Here is a 14,978-nt window from a genome sequence, read left to right as displayed (position 1 = left end):
AACATAATAATGAGAACAGGCCATTCAGCCCTGCAATACTCTTTTATACCTTTTCTTACCAGTAAAGCAACAAAACTGTTCTCCAGCGTGTGTTTGTAGAGTTTTCTCCAGGATTAGCTAAGTAATCCTGTTTGTTTGTTTGTTAGTACAAGTAAAATAGTGTTTATTTAGACTGCAGTGAAACAGGGTTTGTGTGTTTGGCTAGGTGAGCTGGGCTATTGAGGTAGGCTGTTGTCTGTAATTGGCTGGCTATTGTTGCAGGAGGAGCCTCTGCCAGCCTCTCCGACAATCAATCAACCTCTCACTGATTGTTAAGGAACTTTGTAGTATCCTCCTCCCATATGGCCAAGAATCTTGGGGTGACTCTTAATAACCACCTCACCCTTACTCCACATGTATCCTCCACTGCCAGAACCTGCAGGTTTTTCCTCTATAACAGGGATCAGCAAATCATTGCCATCAAGGTCCAAGGACTGCTGGTTTTCCACCCTCCCTTTACCTCAGAGTCAGGTGTCAAGACAGTCTGACCAATCGGTAGGACTAATTGTTCAGCTAATTACCTGTGGGAAAAGAAAACCAGGGCCAGATTTGGATTTGAGGTCCAGATTTGATGATGGCTGCTCTATAATATACGCTGTATCCGTCATCTCCTGATGGAGAAAGCCACCCAGCTCCTAGTCCAGGCGCTCATCATTTCCCGTCTGGATTACTGCAACTCTCTCCTGGCTGGTCTCCCAGCTTGAGCCATCAAGCCCCTCCAGCTGGTCCAGAATGCTGCATCCTGCCTGATCACCAGTCAGCCCAGGTCAGCTCATGTCACCCCGCTCCTCATTGGCCTCCACTGGCTTCCTGTCGCCGCACGCATCCACTTCAAGGCGCTAGTCTTGGCAATTCAGGCTGCTAAGGGGACTACAATCTTTAATTGCTCCCTACACCCCAGCAAGACCACTCCGGTCTGCCAGCTCTGGGCGCCTTGTGGTTCCCCTCACTACGAGCACCTGGCGGTCAAGCTGCATGTTGTTTTCCATTCTGGCTCCTCAGAGGTGGAATGACTTGCCTACCACTGTCAGGACAGCAGAATCCCTCCCCATATTTCAACGCAGACTAGAAACACTTTTTCAGACTATACCTTAGTCCTCCCTCCTGATCCCCCCCCCCCCCCTCCGATATCCCTGTTGCTTAACCCTAACCCTTAATAAAAAACTATCAAACAAAATTATAATTGCACTTACAATGACTCTTTGTTTAGAACAGGGGCGGCCTGTAGCATAGTGGTTAAGGTACATGACTGGGACCCGCAAGGTCGGTGGTTCACAATAAGATCCGCACAGCTGTTGGGCCCTTGAGCAAGGCCCTTAACCCTGCATTGCTCCAGGAGGGGATTGTCTCCTGCTTAGTCTAATCAACTGCACGTCTCTCTGCACGTCGCCAAATGCCATTAATGTAATGTAAATGTAATGTAAAGAACAGCCCTTCATGCATGTTTTACTGGTTATGGATTTTATGCTTTTAACCTGTGGAAGAACCTATGCACCTGTAAATCACTTTGGATTAAAAGCGTCTGCCAAATGCCAATAATGTAATGTAATGTAATGTAATGTAATGTAAATGTAAAGCAGTGGTCTGCCACCCTGGTCCTGGAGAGTTACTGGGACTGCTGCTGCTGCTGCCAGTCGATTACATGGTTAACTCACCTCACCTGGTTACTCGGGCCTCAACATGATGCTGATTTTGAGGTGAAAACAAAAACCAGCCGATCCAATAGCTCTCCAGGACCAGGGTTGGAGACCACTGCACAAAAGTGTACCAACTGCTTAGTTTGTTTAAAAGCTAAATAGAATCTAGCATCGTTAGATAATGTGATGAGCCTGTTAGCCGAACCGGCGTAATTGGTGGAAATAAAAGCCTGCATACACACCCCATAGTGCTGCTCCGGTTTGCTGATAACAGATGAGCATTAATGGACTGAATGAATGGCTTCTTCTCTTACAGTGTTTTGTGTTTCACACTATTTCATTCCATTGTCAAGAAACTGGCTGATTTCTCTCCAGGTCACTCATTTAAGGTAAGCATCAATTCTCTTAAAAGGAGAAATTAACTTCTTCTTCTGGTTGTTTTTACATGTTTCTATAAATAAATCTGACTTGATATAAAGTATTATTATTAGTAGTAGTAGTAGTAATAGTAGTAATAGTAGTAGTAGTAGTAGTAGTAGTAGTAGTAGTAGTATCATTGTCAGTATTATTATTAGTGTAGGGTCCTCTTCAGCAGTTAGGAGCTGAAAAACATTGGTTAAAACATTTCCCTATGTGTTTATCCAAAGCCTCACCACCACACATCAGACGTCTCCAAGTCTCAGGACCAGGTCTGTAGTATTACTTCAGTGTTTGATTTAACAGGGGCTGTGTGAACCACAGGGGCAGTCGAGCGTGTCTTTGTTGGCTTTGTTAGTCGGAGCACTTCCTGTGCAGCGAAGGCGCGCGCATTTACATCGCTTTTAGAAAGCAGGGCTGTCTGTGAAAGCATTGTTTACCGCCAGACCAATAATTTAAGATAGCAGCGCACTTATTAAGCCTCCCCCCCCCCCCCCCCCCATAGTCTAGATGAAATGAAAAGAGGTTCGAAAATTATTATCCATTTGACAAATTGGATAAAAGGCCGAGATACAGATTTATTTATTTATTTGCACAACCAACGCAAGAAACATACAGAACAAATAAAAAAGTGTGCCAGGAGAGGTAAAAAAAAAAAAAAAAAAAGGGCCTGCACGAAAGAGTATTAGTCATCTGAAGACTAAAATGTAAATAAAAATGAGGAAAAATAAAATTTCAATTGCAGAAACAAAACAACAAGGGGAGAGGAAAGATGGAAGGACATTTCAGGAGTGGCTAAATTAGGGGTTACAATGAGATGACAATGTTTTTTAAAACAATGAGGTTGAATTAAAATTTTGGAAATGAATAGGTAGATTATTCCAGAGAAATGGTCTTTGGTAACAAGCAGTGAATTGTCCTTGATTAAACAGTATGGGGGTTAGATGATTTTCTTGTGGGATAACTATGGATTTGGTTGTTTGGCAGGAAGAAATTATGGACACTACTAGGGTTGAGGTTCATGTTATATTGAAAAACAAATTGACAGAACTGAAAGACATGTATCTAATAGCAACCATTGCATATCACTGAATTATAATTATACCCTAAATGTATTAATCAAATGCCTTATGAGCGGTAAATGCTACTGTACGTACTCCTGCCTGTTCATTAAAATTGTTAAGAGGTCTACTGAATTGCCCAGTGATAGCGACTATTGCTAATGAGACAGAGGCATGTGTTAATTTCTCAATCAAATCTACTGACTCAGAGATAATTAATTGATGGGGGGTGGGGGTGGTGGTAGGGGGATTGGTGACATTTTTAGGGGGGTAGCCTGCAGTTCACTATGGCAATACTAAAATAGAGTGCTCCTATGGAAGTGTATCAGAAGCAGAATTCAAATGAAAATGTAATATGTAATATGTCTTGATTCTGATGTTTGGTCTGAACAACAACTGAACCTCTTGTCCATGTCTGCATGTGTTTATGCATTGTTATCAGTTTTGGTTGGGGAATTAGAATGTACTGTTAACTTCAACCGCTAGGGGTAGATGTTCAGATTTCAGAACACAGAGGCCAATTTCATTGGGCAGAACATGTCACATGTCATCTAATTTGTATGAGACCAGGCTCAATAAAGTAGCCATATTGCCATAAAGTGCTTTATATGCGTATTAATATTCCCAATGTGCCTTCCGTTAACCATTTATGGAGATAATGGGATGGGAGACTAGACATGTTTAACATATACATCATTTCAAGTTGAAATTTTATGAATTTTATGAATCAGGATACACATTTTTTTCTTTTGCGCATAAGTAACATTTCGCGTAGGACGTCAGCAAAGTTCTATAAATGAGGGCGCTGAACTTTTCTCAGCAATATGCTGAGATGAGACAGTAACTCCATCCATCCATCCATCCATCCATTATCTTAACCTGCTTATCCTGAACAGGGTCGCAGGGGGGCTGGAGCCTATCCCAGCATACATTGGGCGAAAGGCGAGACAGTAATTGTATAACTATTATATTATTATGTAATGCAAGGAGCACAAGTCATGGACAATATTTCTGAACCTCCATTAACTACATTGTTGTGAATTTGACAACTGTGACAGAGAACAAATTCAGATAGAGGAGAGGAGAGGTGGGGGTGATTCAATATTCAGGGAGAATAGCAAGGTTTTCTCATATCCTACATTGTCACAGAATGTATTCAGACCCCTTCGCTTTTTGCACTTTATTGTGTTGTAGATTAAATTTTAAATGGATAAAACTGTGATTTTTGTCCTTCAATCTCCACTCAATAACCCATAAGTGAAAACATGTTTTTAGAGATTTTTGCAGATTTATAAAAAATCAAAAAATGAATACTTTCTGAAGCCACTGTACAGTGCCTATGGAAGGTATTCACTTGACTTCACTTTTTCTACATTTTGTTATGTTACAGCCTTATTCCATAATGGATTTTGGAATTTGCTCAGCAACCTACGCACAATACCCAATAATGACAAAGTGAAAAAGGTTTATTAAAAATAAAAAACTGAAATACCACACATACATATTTGTTGAGCCACCTTTGGCAATGATTACATCCTTGAGATGTTTCTACAACTTGATTGGAGTCCACCTGTGGTAAATCAAATCAATTGGACATGATTTGTAAAGGCACGCACCTGTGATCCTACAGTTGAGTGCAAACTGAGCAATCGGGGGAAAAGGGCCTTGGTCAGGGAGGTGACCAAGAACCCGATGGTCACTCTGACAGAGCTCCAGCGTTCCTCTGTGGAGATGGGAGAACCTTCCAGAAGGTCAACCATCTCTGCAGCACCCCGATCAGGCCTTTATGGTAGAGTGCCCAGACGGAAGCCACTACTCAGTAAAAGGCACATGACAGCCTGCTTGGAGTTTGCCAAAACGCACCTAAAGGACCTAAAGGACCATGAGAAACAAAGTTCTCTGGTCTGATGAAACAAAGCTTGAATGCCGGAATGTCACGCGTCACGTCTGGAGGAAACCAGGCACCACTCTGCATACCCTGGCCTATACCATCCCTATGGTGAAGCATGGTGGTGGCAGCGTCATGCTGTGGGGATGTTTTTCAGCGGTAGGAACTGGGAGACTAGTCAGGATTGGGGGAAAGATGAATGGAGCAAAGTACAGAGAGATCCTTGATGAAAACCTGCTCCAGAGCGCTCAGGACCTCAGACTGGGGTGAAGGTTCACTTTCCTACAGGCAATGACCCTAAGCACACATGATAATGCAGGAGTGTCTTCGGGGCAAGTCTATGAATGTCTTTGAGTGGCCCAGCCAGAACCTGGATTTGAACCTGATTGAACTCTGATCTCTGGAAAACCTGAAAATAGCTGTGCAGCAACGCTCCCCATCTAACCTGATAGAGCTTGAGAGGATCTGCAGAGAAGAATGGGTGAAATACCCCAAATGCAGGTGTGCCAAGCTTGTGGCATCATACCCAAGAAGACTTGAGGCTGTAATCGCTGCCAAAGGGGGCTCAACAAAGTACTGAGTAAACTGAGTGAACACTTATGTACGTTTTCACTTTTCACTTTGTATTGTGTGTAGATGAGAAAAAATTATAATTTTATCAATTTTGGAATAAGGCTGTAACATAACAAAATGTGGAAAAGTGAAGCGGAGTGAATACTTTCCATAGGCACTGTACATCTGAGGTACTGGGCAGATTGAGATAGTCACTAGGCTGTAATTTTCAGAGGCAGTAATTACTCATCAGCCGAGAAATTCAATTACAAACGCAATTACTCATCAGTCAACTCACTGCCCTGATATCCTGTCGACCGTATTGACCCGAACTCACAGTCGAAAACATCATCGTCAAAATACAACAAAAAAATACATAAAAAAGGAGACAAGAGGCTCTCAGAATGAGGGGCTTAATGGTACCGGCAGTTCTGCCATTATCCAATCAGGGCTGACTGATTTTTGCAATCATGTAATCGGGAGCAGTTGTTTGTGTATGGGGCTCTTGGTCTATCAACTCTATTGTCTTCGCAGTTGTAGTGTGTGTCCAATCTGGTGGAATTGTGTGTCTGAGGGAAGGGGGGGTCTTTAAAAAGTGTGTGTGGGGGGGGGCTGTGGTTGCAGAATAGCATAACATATAATCATATAATGGTGAGAGCATGCCATTTGTTCCAGCAATGCTTGCCTTTTCCTACCTACTGCTTACTTTTACAATGTATCTCTTGCATTAGGAGGACTACTTTCCATTAACATTAGTAGCCTTGGGTTGTGCATTTAATATTGAGTTGGACGTCTTGGAACCACCTTCCCAACAGTTGGTTAAGGTCGTAACGGGTACACTTGTGATTGGACTTCCACTACTGTGAGAACTGAAGGAGAAAGGGGAACAACATGACACCCTACAGAAGAAACATAAATTATTACTTCAATAACTGGTATTTATTTAATTATGTGGCATGTTCCTGTATCCAGGTTGCATACAGACAAACACAAGAGCATGGTACCAAGGCAAAGACTGGTATGTAAATTAAAAGTGCAAGTACGTCATCGTAACATTACGCATAATTAACACACAGATCTCGCTGTCACTAATTAAGCAAACGAAGCCACATATAACCAACCTTACAATTATAGCTCGTCAGCAGCTGTTGGAACTGAATCTGATTTCAGAGCTTTGATGGTACACATTTGGTACACAGGAAATAATAATAATAAGAACAAGAATAATAATCTTTTTAAAAATAATAACATTATTATTAAGCAGCAGCCCAAAGTGCTTCACAGTAGGGGGAAAGCCAAATTCCCTGTCAGTTTGGATGAGGCCGACTCAACAAACCTGGTATTTGTTCAACCAAAATAAATGTAAAAAGATTGACGTTATGTAGAAGTGTGTTATGGAAATAAGAGTTAGTGAATACATGATACACAATTTTACGATTATTAAAAATACCTTTTCTTGCTGCACCGTTGGCCCCAGTGCTAGCTTATCCTGTGTTCACTCAAGCATTTGTTAACCCTAGGCTATTTTGGTAGCATGCTTGGGGATATTTCTGGGGAAAACAGTCAGTGCTAACCGTGCTCCTGAGCAGTCAGCTAGCCCATGGCTAAGGGGGATGCTAGCCCACTTTCTAATGTGCAGGTTATAGGGTAGCCTGTTGCCTGCTGGTGAAAGTACATGGCTGGGGCCTGGAAGGTTGGTGGTTCAAGCCCCGTTGTAGCCACGATAAGATCTTCACAGCTATTGGGCCCTTGAGCAAGGCCCTTAACCCTGCATCACTACAGGGGATTGTCACTTCCTTAGTCCATTTAACTGTAAATGACTTTGGATCAAGCCTCAGCTAAATAACTAATGTTAAGGCCTAGGACAATGTGAATAAACCTATTGACTGCTTTTCTGTGCTCTAGTGCCTGGAGATAAGTCAGGTCGAAGTATTCTGGTAATAGAGAAGTTTGTAGCCTTGCTGAAGTTGTGGGCGGCCTGTAGCGTAGTGGTAAAGGTAAATGGTTAAGGTAAATGACTGGGAAACACAAGGTCGGTGGTTCGAATCCCAGTGTAGCCACAATAAGATCCGCACAGCCGTTGGGCCCTTGAGCAAGGCCCTTAACCCTGCATTGCTCCAGGGGAGGATTGTCTCCTGCTTAGTCTAATCAACTGTACGTCGCTCTGGATAAGAGCGTCTGCCAAATGCCAATAATGTAATGTAATGTGTAAGTTGGTTTGGATAAGAGCATCTGCTAAGTGCCTGCAATGGATAATGCACACACTCACTCCTGAAGTTGTGCTGGGAAAATATGTTAAAGGTGTGAAACTATGGCCTGGCACTTGGCACATGTAGTGTATGTCAGCTTGGGAACGGGAATTTCACCTCTTCACCTCTTGACCACCATAAGGATACTGCACACCCCACATTGTGTGTGAAATGCGATGCTCACACATTGCTGGCAGGGTATGCAATGGTCCCTAAAAAGCACTGTACAAACAGCATTGAATGGATTAATACATTAATACAGTTTGAAGTTATAAGACATGCACATGTAGTCCACAGTGAGAAATGGGCTAACTGCAAAAAGCATCTCAGGCATCATCAGTGAAGATTCTCATGCAAATTACAAAACATAATGACAAGTTCTCATCATCCAGTTTCTGCTAAAAAAAAAGTGTCACAATGCATCACAGAAATAATAAATTATTAAAGTATCAGTGGTTTTATTCAGATTTTGAAGATGTTGGCTCCCTTTTCGTTAGAAATTTTGATTTGTTGCATTTACAAATAAAATTCAGACTGTTTGCACATAATAATCATTTTGTGATTGTTACAAAAATGTCAGCTGAATCACAAAATGCCCCCCTCCCTCCCCCAATGTTAAAACATTGTGGCAAATTGAAAAAGTTTCTAAATATACAGTTGACTGACCGACACTCTGTACCAAAACATTGTATAGCTGTACAATAATTCAAGCTCATTGGTCGGAAAGTGGTTCTAATTGGCTCAGCAAATGGCGTGGGGGTGGGGTTCAATGTCAGAGCATTCACAGAGCAGGGGAGGGTTAAACAGGGTGTTTGTTTGCTGCAATTCCTCTCTTGGCCCCCGTTAGAAGTCCTAAATGACCTATTGTACCTTTAAACTATTTTAAATTATACTTGAACAGGTTCAACAAACGATGGTGCAATGTCATAGAAAAATACACACTATACTGTAGAATTACAGTTACAGCAGAATAAAATAAAGACAATATAGCTAGTAAAGGAAATTGTAAACTTAAACTTGACCGGTTTTGCAATATATTCAGCAAGGGAGGTCAATTCAGTTCCTGGATTAGTGGTTTTATTTCTAAAAATCCTGAATGTGGCCAGTCTGCAACTTCAATCTCTTATGGTATAATTTTTCTGATGGATAAGCTCAATGGATATGCTCAATCAAAAAACGGATCCGTTCCCAAATTATAATTAGATTGTTGTCTAGTTAAAAAAGAATCCTTGGAGTGTTGTTGTAGCTACATGTAGCTTATCTTAGGATATAGCCAATACAATATAAAACATTTATTTTCCGCAACTTGTGAGCATTTTTCTTATTTCGTTACAATGTTTTTCTGACAAGGAACCAAAGAAGGTCATCATCTTAATCAGGAGTTCAAACTATTCATTTTATTTTAGGCTTTCGATAAACCTGATAAAATGCAACTGTGTCCAAAACCTGCAACTGTGTCTCACCTCTGCTCCCCTCGGATCTGGGTAAGTTCGGATTTGGAAATGTTAACCAGTGATTCTTTTGATACATTGGTGTGTGTATTTATTTGGCTAGACGGCAAGCGAGCAAGGCAAGTATGTCTTTAACTCTATAGGCTGTAGGCTACTGCATGTTGATACAAACTTGTAAAAATGATAGGACAGTCGTAAACACATAGCCTCTCACACTAACCATCTCACACTGTGAAGGAAATAAAGTCCACTGTTTGAGTTGCAGTCTTTCAGTTTCTCTCATCTTTTGTGTCGCTTCCCTAGGAAGAGAAGCAATTTATATGTATCCCTTTGTGTATTATACAATATCCTCCATATCCGCCCTCTAATGCCTCATGCCATCTAGGGTCATTTGAATTCATTGATCTTTTCACATTCTCCAAGAAACTAATCCAAGCCCACGAGACTGAAACTTATTACATTAATGGCATTTGGCAGACGCTCTTATCCAGAGCGACTTACAGTTGATTAGACTAAGCAGGAGACAATCCTCCCCTCGAGCAATGCAGGGTTACGGGCCTTGCTCAAAGGCCCAATGGCTGTGCGGATCGTATTGTGGCTAAACCGGGATTAGAACCACCAACCTTGCATGTCCCAGTCATTTACCTTAACCACTACGCTACAGGCCGCCCCTTATGAAATATGAAGTTTTTTGTTGTTGAAGCATTTGTATTACATACTATCAACATCAGGCGTCAAGTAGGCTAACTGGGACAACATGTTTACTATTTCTTGTTCTTGTTTTGTTTTAACCCTATATAGTTTATTAAGCCTCCAATGTTAAGATTGTTGTTAACTATATACAAAAACTTTTATTTTAATATTGGCGTTGCTTTGTCTTTCCTTTGTAATTATGGAGGTTGGAGTACTGGTGTGCGTGTGTGTGTGTGTGTGTGTGCGTGAGTGTCAGTGTGTGTGTGTGTGTGTGTGTGTGTGCATTCATACGTGTGTACATGTGTATGGTGTCCCACCCAAGTAAATGGCCACCAGCCGTCACTGCCCAGATCCGATATCCACTTATTCATTTTGGGAATGTTAGTTTCTGCCGATTTTCACTCCAAATGACTCAACCAGCGGTCTCCAAATTAGCCAATCGCAAAATCCGATCTTTTACGAGTGAGCTGCGCCGTTGGTAAGTGGTATGAAAGTCAACTACCAGATTACATTGTTCTGAATGGTGGGCTACATAACAACATGAACTCTCTCCCCATGGCAGCAATGTAAAACACATGCAAACATCTTAATTAAGACCATGAATCTTTAACAACAACAGCACACATTATAACACTAAATAATAATTATTAACATCCAATCGTGACATACTGGCTATAGGGAGATAGATTTTAGGCCATTTTATATGTTCCCCTTTGGCTAATTCACAACTTATTCAAGACATCCAGAAACACCTTGGTCAATCTACAGTATTGTACAGAAGTCTTAGGCACCTGTATAACATTCTGTACAGATAGGACTCTTTCAAAAGTAATTCAATGAAAGGTCCTAAATAAACATACGATACATTTTACATTACATTTTAGTAATTTGGCAGAATAGTTAAAAACTGAATCAAATCAATATTTTTTGTGACCACCCTTCTGTATTAAAACTGCATAATTTCTCTGAGATAACTAACACTGTCCTGCAGTTCTATAAGACAATCAGCAGGGAGGTTGTTCCAGGCATGTTGGGGAACTTGCCACAGTTCTTCTGCAGACTTTGGTTGGGTCCTTGCTTCTGCAATTGCTTACAGTAATATGTTACTTTTTAAAATTAAATACAATAATGTCTCTTCCAAATTTAATTCCAGATTTAATTTTACAATCTCAAATGTGTTCTTTTATACTAACACACACAATATTTATATGTAATATAATAAAGTCTAGGGTGCCTAAGACTTCTGCACAGTATCGTATGCATAGATTGCAACAAGATGGACCCGCTAGTCCTTTCTACATGACACAGTGTGAACCCCCACAAAAATGTGTGTTGCTGTCCTATGCAGCAGACTGAGACTGTGACTCGCCATGCGCCTACAGCAGTCCAGCAGCCGGTGGAAACTTACAGGTGACGAGGAGCTTACAGGTGACAAGGAGCTTACAGGTGACGAGGAGCTTACAGGTGACGAGGAGCTTACAGGTGACGAGGAGCTTACAGGTGACGAGGAGCTTACAGGTGACGAGGAGCTTACAGGTGACGAGGAGCTTACAGGTGACGAGAAGCTTACAGGTGACGAGGAGCTTACAGGTGACGTCAGCACATCAGCAGCCTGGGCAGCCGCTGTTATCCCAGCCCTCACGGCACTCACGCGTCTGCTCTAGAGAAGGGCTGACAGCGACCAGGGTGCGAAGGTGTGCCAAAGAAAGAAGCTGCTAGAAAGAGATGCAGCAGCACTGAATCTGAGCCTCTCTGCCTCCTTGGCTACAGTCCTCGATAATAATAATAATAATAATAATAGGCAAATTAGTAGCCTACAGTCAAGGCTATTCCTTTCCTGACACCCCGTTAATTAAATTAATGTGTGACCGTGAGTTTTAACACGCATCCATTTGTTGTGTGCATCAGTCATTTTAAGGAAGAAACAAAATAATGTGTTTCATTGAAATAAACAGGGCCTAGAAACAAAACACCGAAATGCCATTATTATATAATCATATAATATTATGCCGATGAACTGTAGCCGTAATTTCTTTCCATGGCTCATCCGCTAAAATGTTCTCATCGAAAGGTAGGCAGCAAGGATCGACACTTCGCATACGATCGCAAAGCCCATGTACGCATTTTGCTTTCCGGTGTCCATGGCCACAAAAACAGGTTCAGGCCCACCAACAGACGAGGACATTTTGAGGGAAACGCACACAGAGCGCCACTGCAAAGTATCCCCTGCAGGACCCTCTGAAATATTGGACAGTCGGAAACCAGCTGGTTCCGACATATGCGACTCCACAACAGTGCAGACAAATCTATATCTCTGTGAGGCACAGATCGCGCAAAGCGCCCCACTATGGCTTTCTGGCAGGTCAATAAGGGCTGCTTCCCGGCGCTTGCTGAAGCAGCTCATGTATATGTCGCACTCTGAGTGTTAACAGCGAGCGGCATATTATTGATGGGGAAAGAAATTGATTGAGAGAGGTTACCAAGTTTGAAATGTGTCACTTCGCATTTGTCTGATATACTGTATTTTGAAGTATATATCTGAATCATATCCGGAGGGCTTATTCATGGGTTTAATGAGTGTTAAATAATGGGCAACCTTAATCTAAGCCTTAATCTATGCAGAGACAGTGTCATCATATGGGTACAATAATATGGGTAAGCCCGTAGAGACAGCCAGTACAGTTGATAGCAAAGAGTAAACATTTCCTTTTTAAAAAATTGTTTGGCAAAGAATTGGTCGGCCGACCTGAGGATAAGAATCGATGATCGGTGCTGGCCCCAGAAATCTGGATCAGAGCCATCCATCCATCCATCCATTATCTTTACCCGCTTATCCTGAACAGGGTCACAGGGGGGCTGGAGCCTATCCCAGCATACATTGGGCGAAAGGCAGGAATACACCCTGGACAGGTCACCAATCCATCGCAGGGCACACACACCATTCACTCACACGCTCATACCTATGGGCAATTTAGACTTTCCAATCAGCCTAACCAGCATGTCTTTGGACTGTGGACTGTGGGAGGAAACCGGAGTACCCGGAGGAAACCCACGCAAACACGGGGAGAACATGCACAGAGAGGGCCCCGGCCAACGGGAATTCGAACCCAGGACCTCCTTGCTGTGAGGCGGCAGTGCTACCCACTGCACCATCCGTGCCGCCCCCGGATTGGAGCATCCCTACTATATACTGCAGGTATTAAACGCAGTCCACTCCACCTTGGGACTGAGGCAGCACTGGGGATGTGGAATATTAATTATATTCCATTCCTGTATGTTCCCTTTCAGCTGGCTAAATGTACAGCTCTACACAGCTTTCCTTTGCTTCTGTTGCATGAACAATTCAGATGGTATTTTTGTTAGGGGGACATGCTGTAAAATTAATGTAAGAACTGAATCTGCCACAGTATTTGCACTCACTTTCCCCTGCCCCTCGCACACACACATACAGTACACTCACTCACTCACTCACTTACACGCACACACACACACACACACACACACACACACACACATACAGTACACTCACTAACTCACTTGCATGCACACACACACACAGTTCACTCACTCACTTGCATGCACACATACACACACACATACAGTTCACTCACTCACTCACTCACTTGCACACACACACACACACACACACATATACAGTACACTCACTAACTCACTTGCATGCACACACACACACACAGTTCACTCACTCACTTGCATGCACACACACTCATTCACTTGCACGCACACACACACACACACACACACGCACACATACATACATACACAGACCTTTACTGATCCCAGGCCTGGCAGACTCCCAATCCCCCCGGGGCGCCCTTCTCCGTGTCCGTCATCTGAACGGCCATTTTGTTTGACCCACTTCTGACCATCCCCCCTGCCGCACCCAGACCCTCTGCACAGAGGGCACTCCCTACCCCTCCCGCCCCCCTCCTGCCTTCCAGCTCTAGCTGAACCACCCCGGTGAGATCCCCGTCAGTGTATACCCTGTTCCTCGCCCCGAAGATCAGCGGGTTTGAGTTGGCCCCCGTGTCCCTGGGTCTGCAGACCCCGCCCGGAGCCCCCCCCCCCGAATCTGGGGCCCTTCCTTCCACCGCCACCCTCCCGCCCCTGCCGTCGGAGCCCGCCAAGGAGAGGGCCCAGCAGCAGGAGCTCGAAGAGGCTTGGCAGACCGCCTGGAAGCCCCTCTTGAAGTTCTCGTTGTAGTACCCATAGATGACGGGGTTGACGGTAGAGTTGGAGAAGGCCAGCCAGTGGGCGAAGGGGAACACATAGCCGGTGAGGAGCTCCAGCTGATCCGCGTCCAGACCGCCGTAATCGGTCAGCAGCATCAGACACCAGAGCGGCAGCCAGGACAGCATGAAGAGCAGGGCCACCACCATCAGCATCTTAATCACCTTCACCTTCTTCTGCGAGACCAGCGGCCGCGTCCCCTCCTGCCGGACACCGGGCGGCGCAGTCCTGGGGTGCTCTCTGTCCAGCAGGATGGAGGTGGTGTACAGCTTCACCCCGATGCAGCTGTACATGAGGGTGATCAAGGTGAGCGGGGCCAGGTAGATGTGGGTGAAGAGCACCGTGGTGTAGACCTTGCGCATTTCGACCCAAGGCCAGTTCTCGTAGCAGGAGTACAGGGGGTAGGGGTGCCTGTAGTCCCCGTTGTGGATCATGTAGTGGTCCTGCACTCTTCTTACAGTCAGCATCACAATCGACGGGCACATTATGATGAAGGCCATGACCCATATGAGTGCGACTGTTCCCTTGGCGACCAACAAAGTTAGCTTGGCCTTGAATGGGTAAACAATGCAGCGAAATCTTGTGTTTTTGTTGGTTGATTTTATTCATTGATTAATGGATCAGTTAGTTGAGGGAGAGGGAGAGTGACAGGGACAGGGTGAAGAAAAGAAATGGTGAATATCGTGTTTTTTCTTTTCAAATTCCCTGTCCAATGCTGGCATTCTTTGAAATGCATTGTT

At 43.6% G+C, this 14,978-nt stretch overlaps 1 protein-coding gene across 1 annotated transcript in view; it reads right to left on the bottom strand.

Moving 5' to 3' along the window:
- Positions 1–13,778: 13,778 nt before the first annotated feature.
- npffr1l2 (neuropeptide FF receptor 1 like 2) overlaps positions 13,779–14,978 on the bottom strand; it is a 19,150-nt gene continuing 17,950 nt past the window's right edge. The window contains exon 4 of the mRNA XM_061259451.1: positions 13,779–14,817. Coding sequence (XP_061115435.1) covers positions 13,779–14,817 — 1,039 coding nt within the window. The remainder of the gene's footprint in view (positions 14,818–14,978) is intronic.

This window comes from Conger conger, chromosome 11 (assembly GCF_963514075.1).
Source record: "Conger conger chromosome 11, fConCon1.1, whole genome shotgun sequence".
Taxonomy (NCBI): Eukaryota; Metazoa; Chordata; class Actinopteri; order Anguilliformes; family Congridae; genus Conger; species Conger conger.
This window is presented reverse-complemented; position numbering and strand designations above follow the sequence as displayed.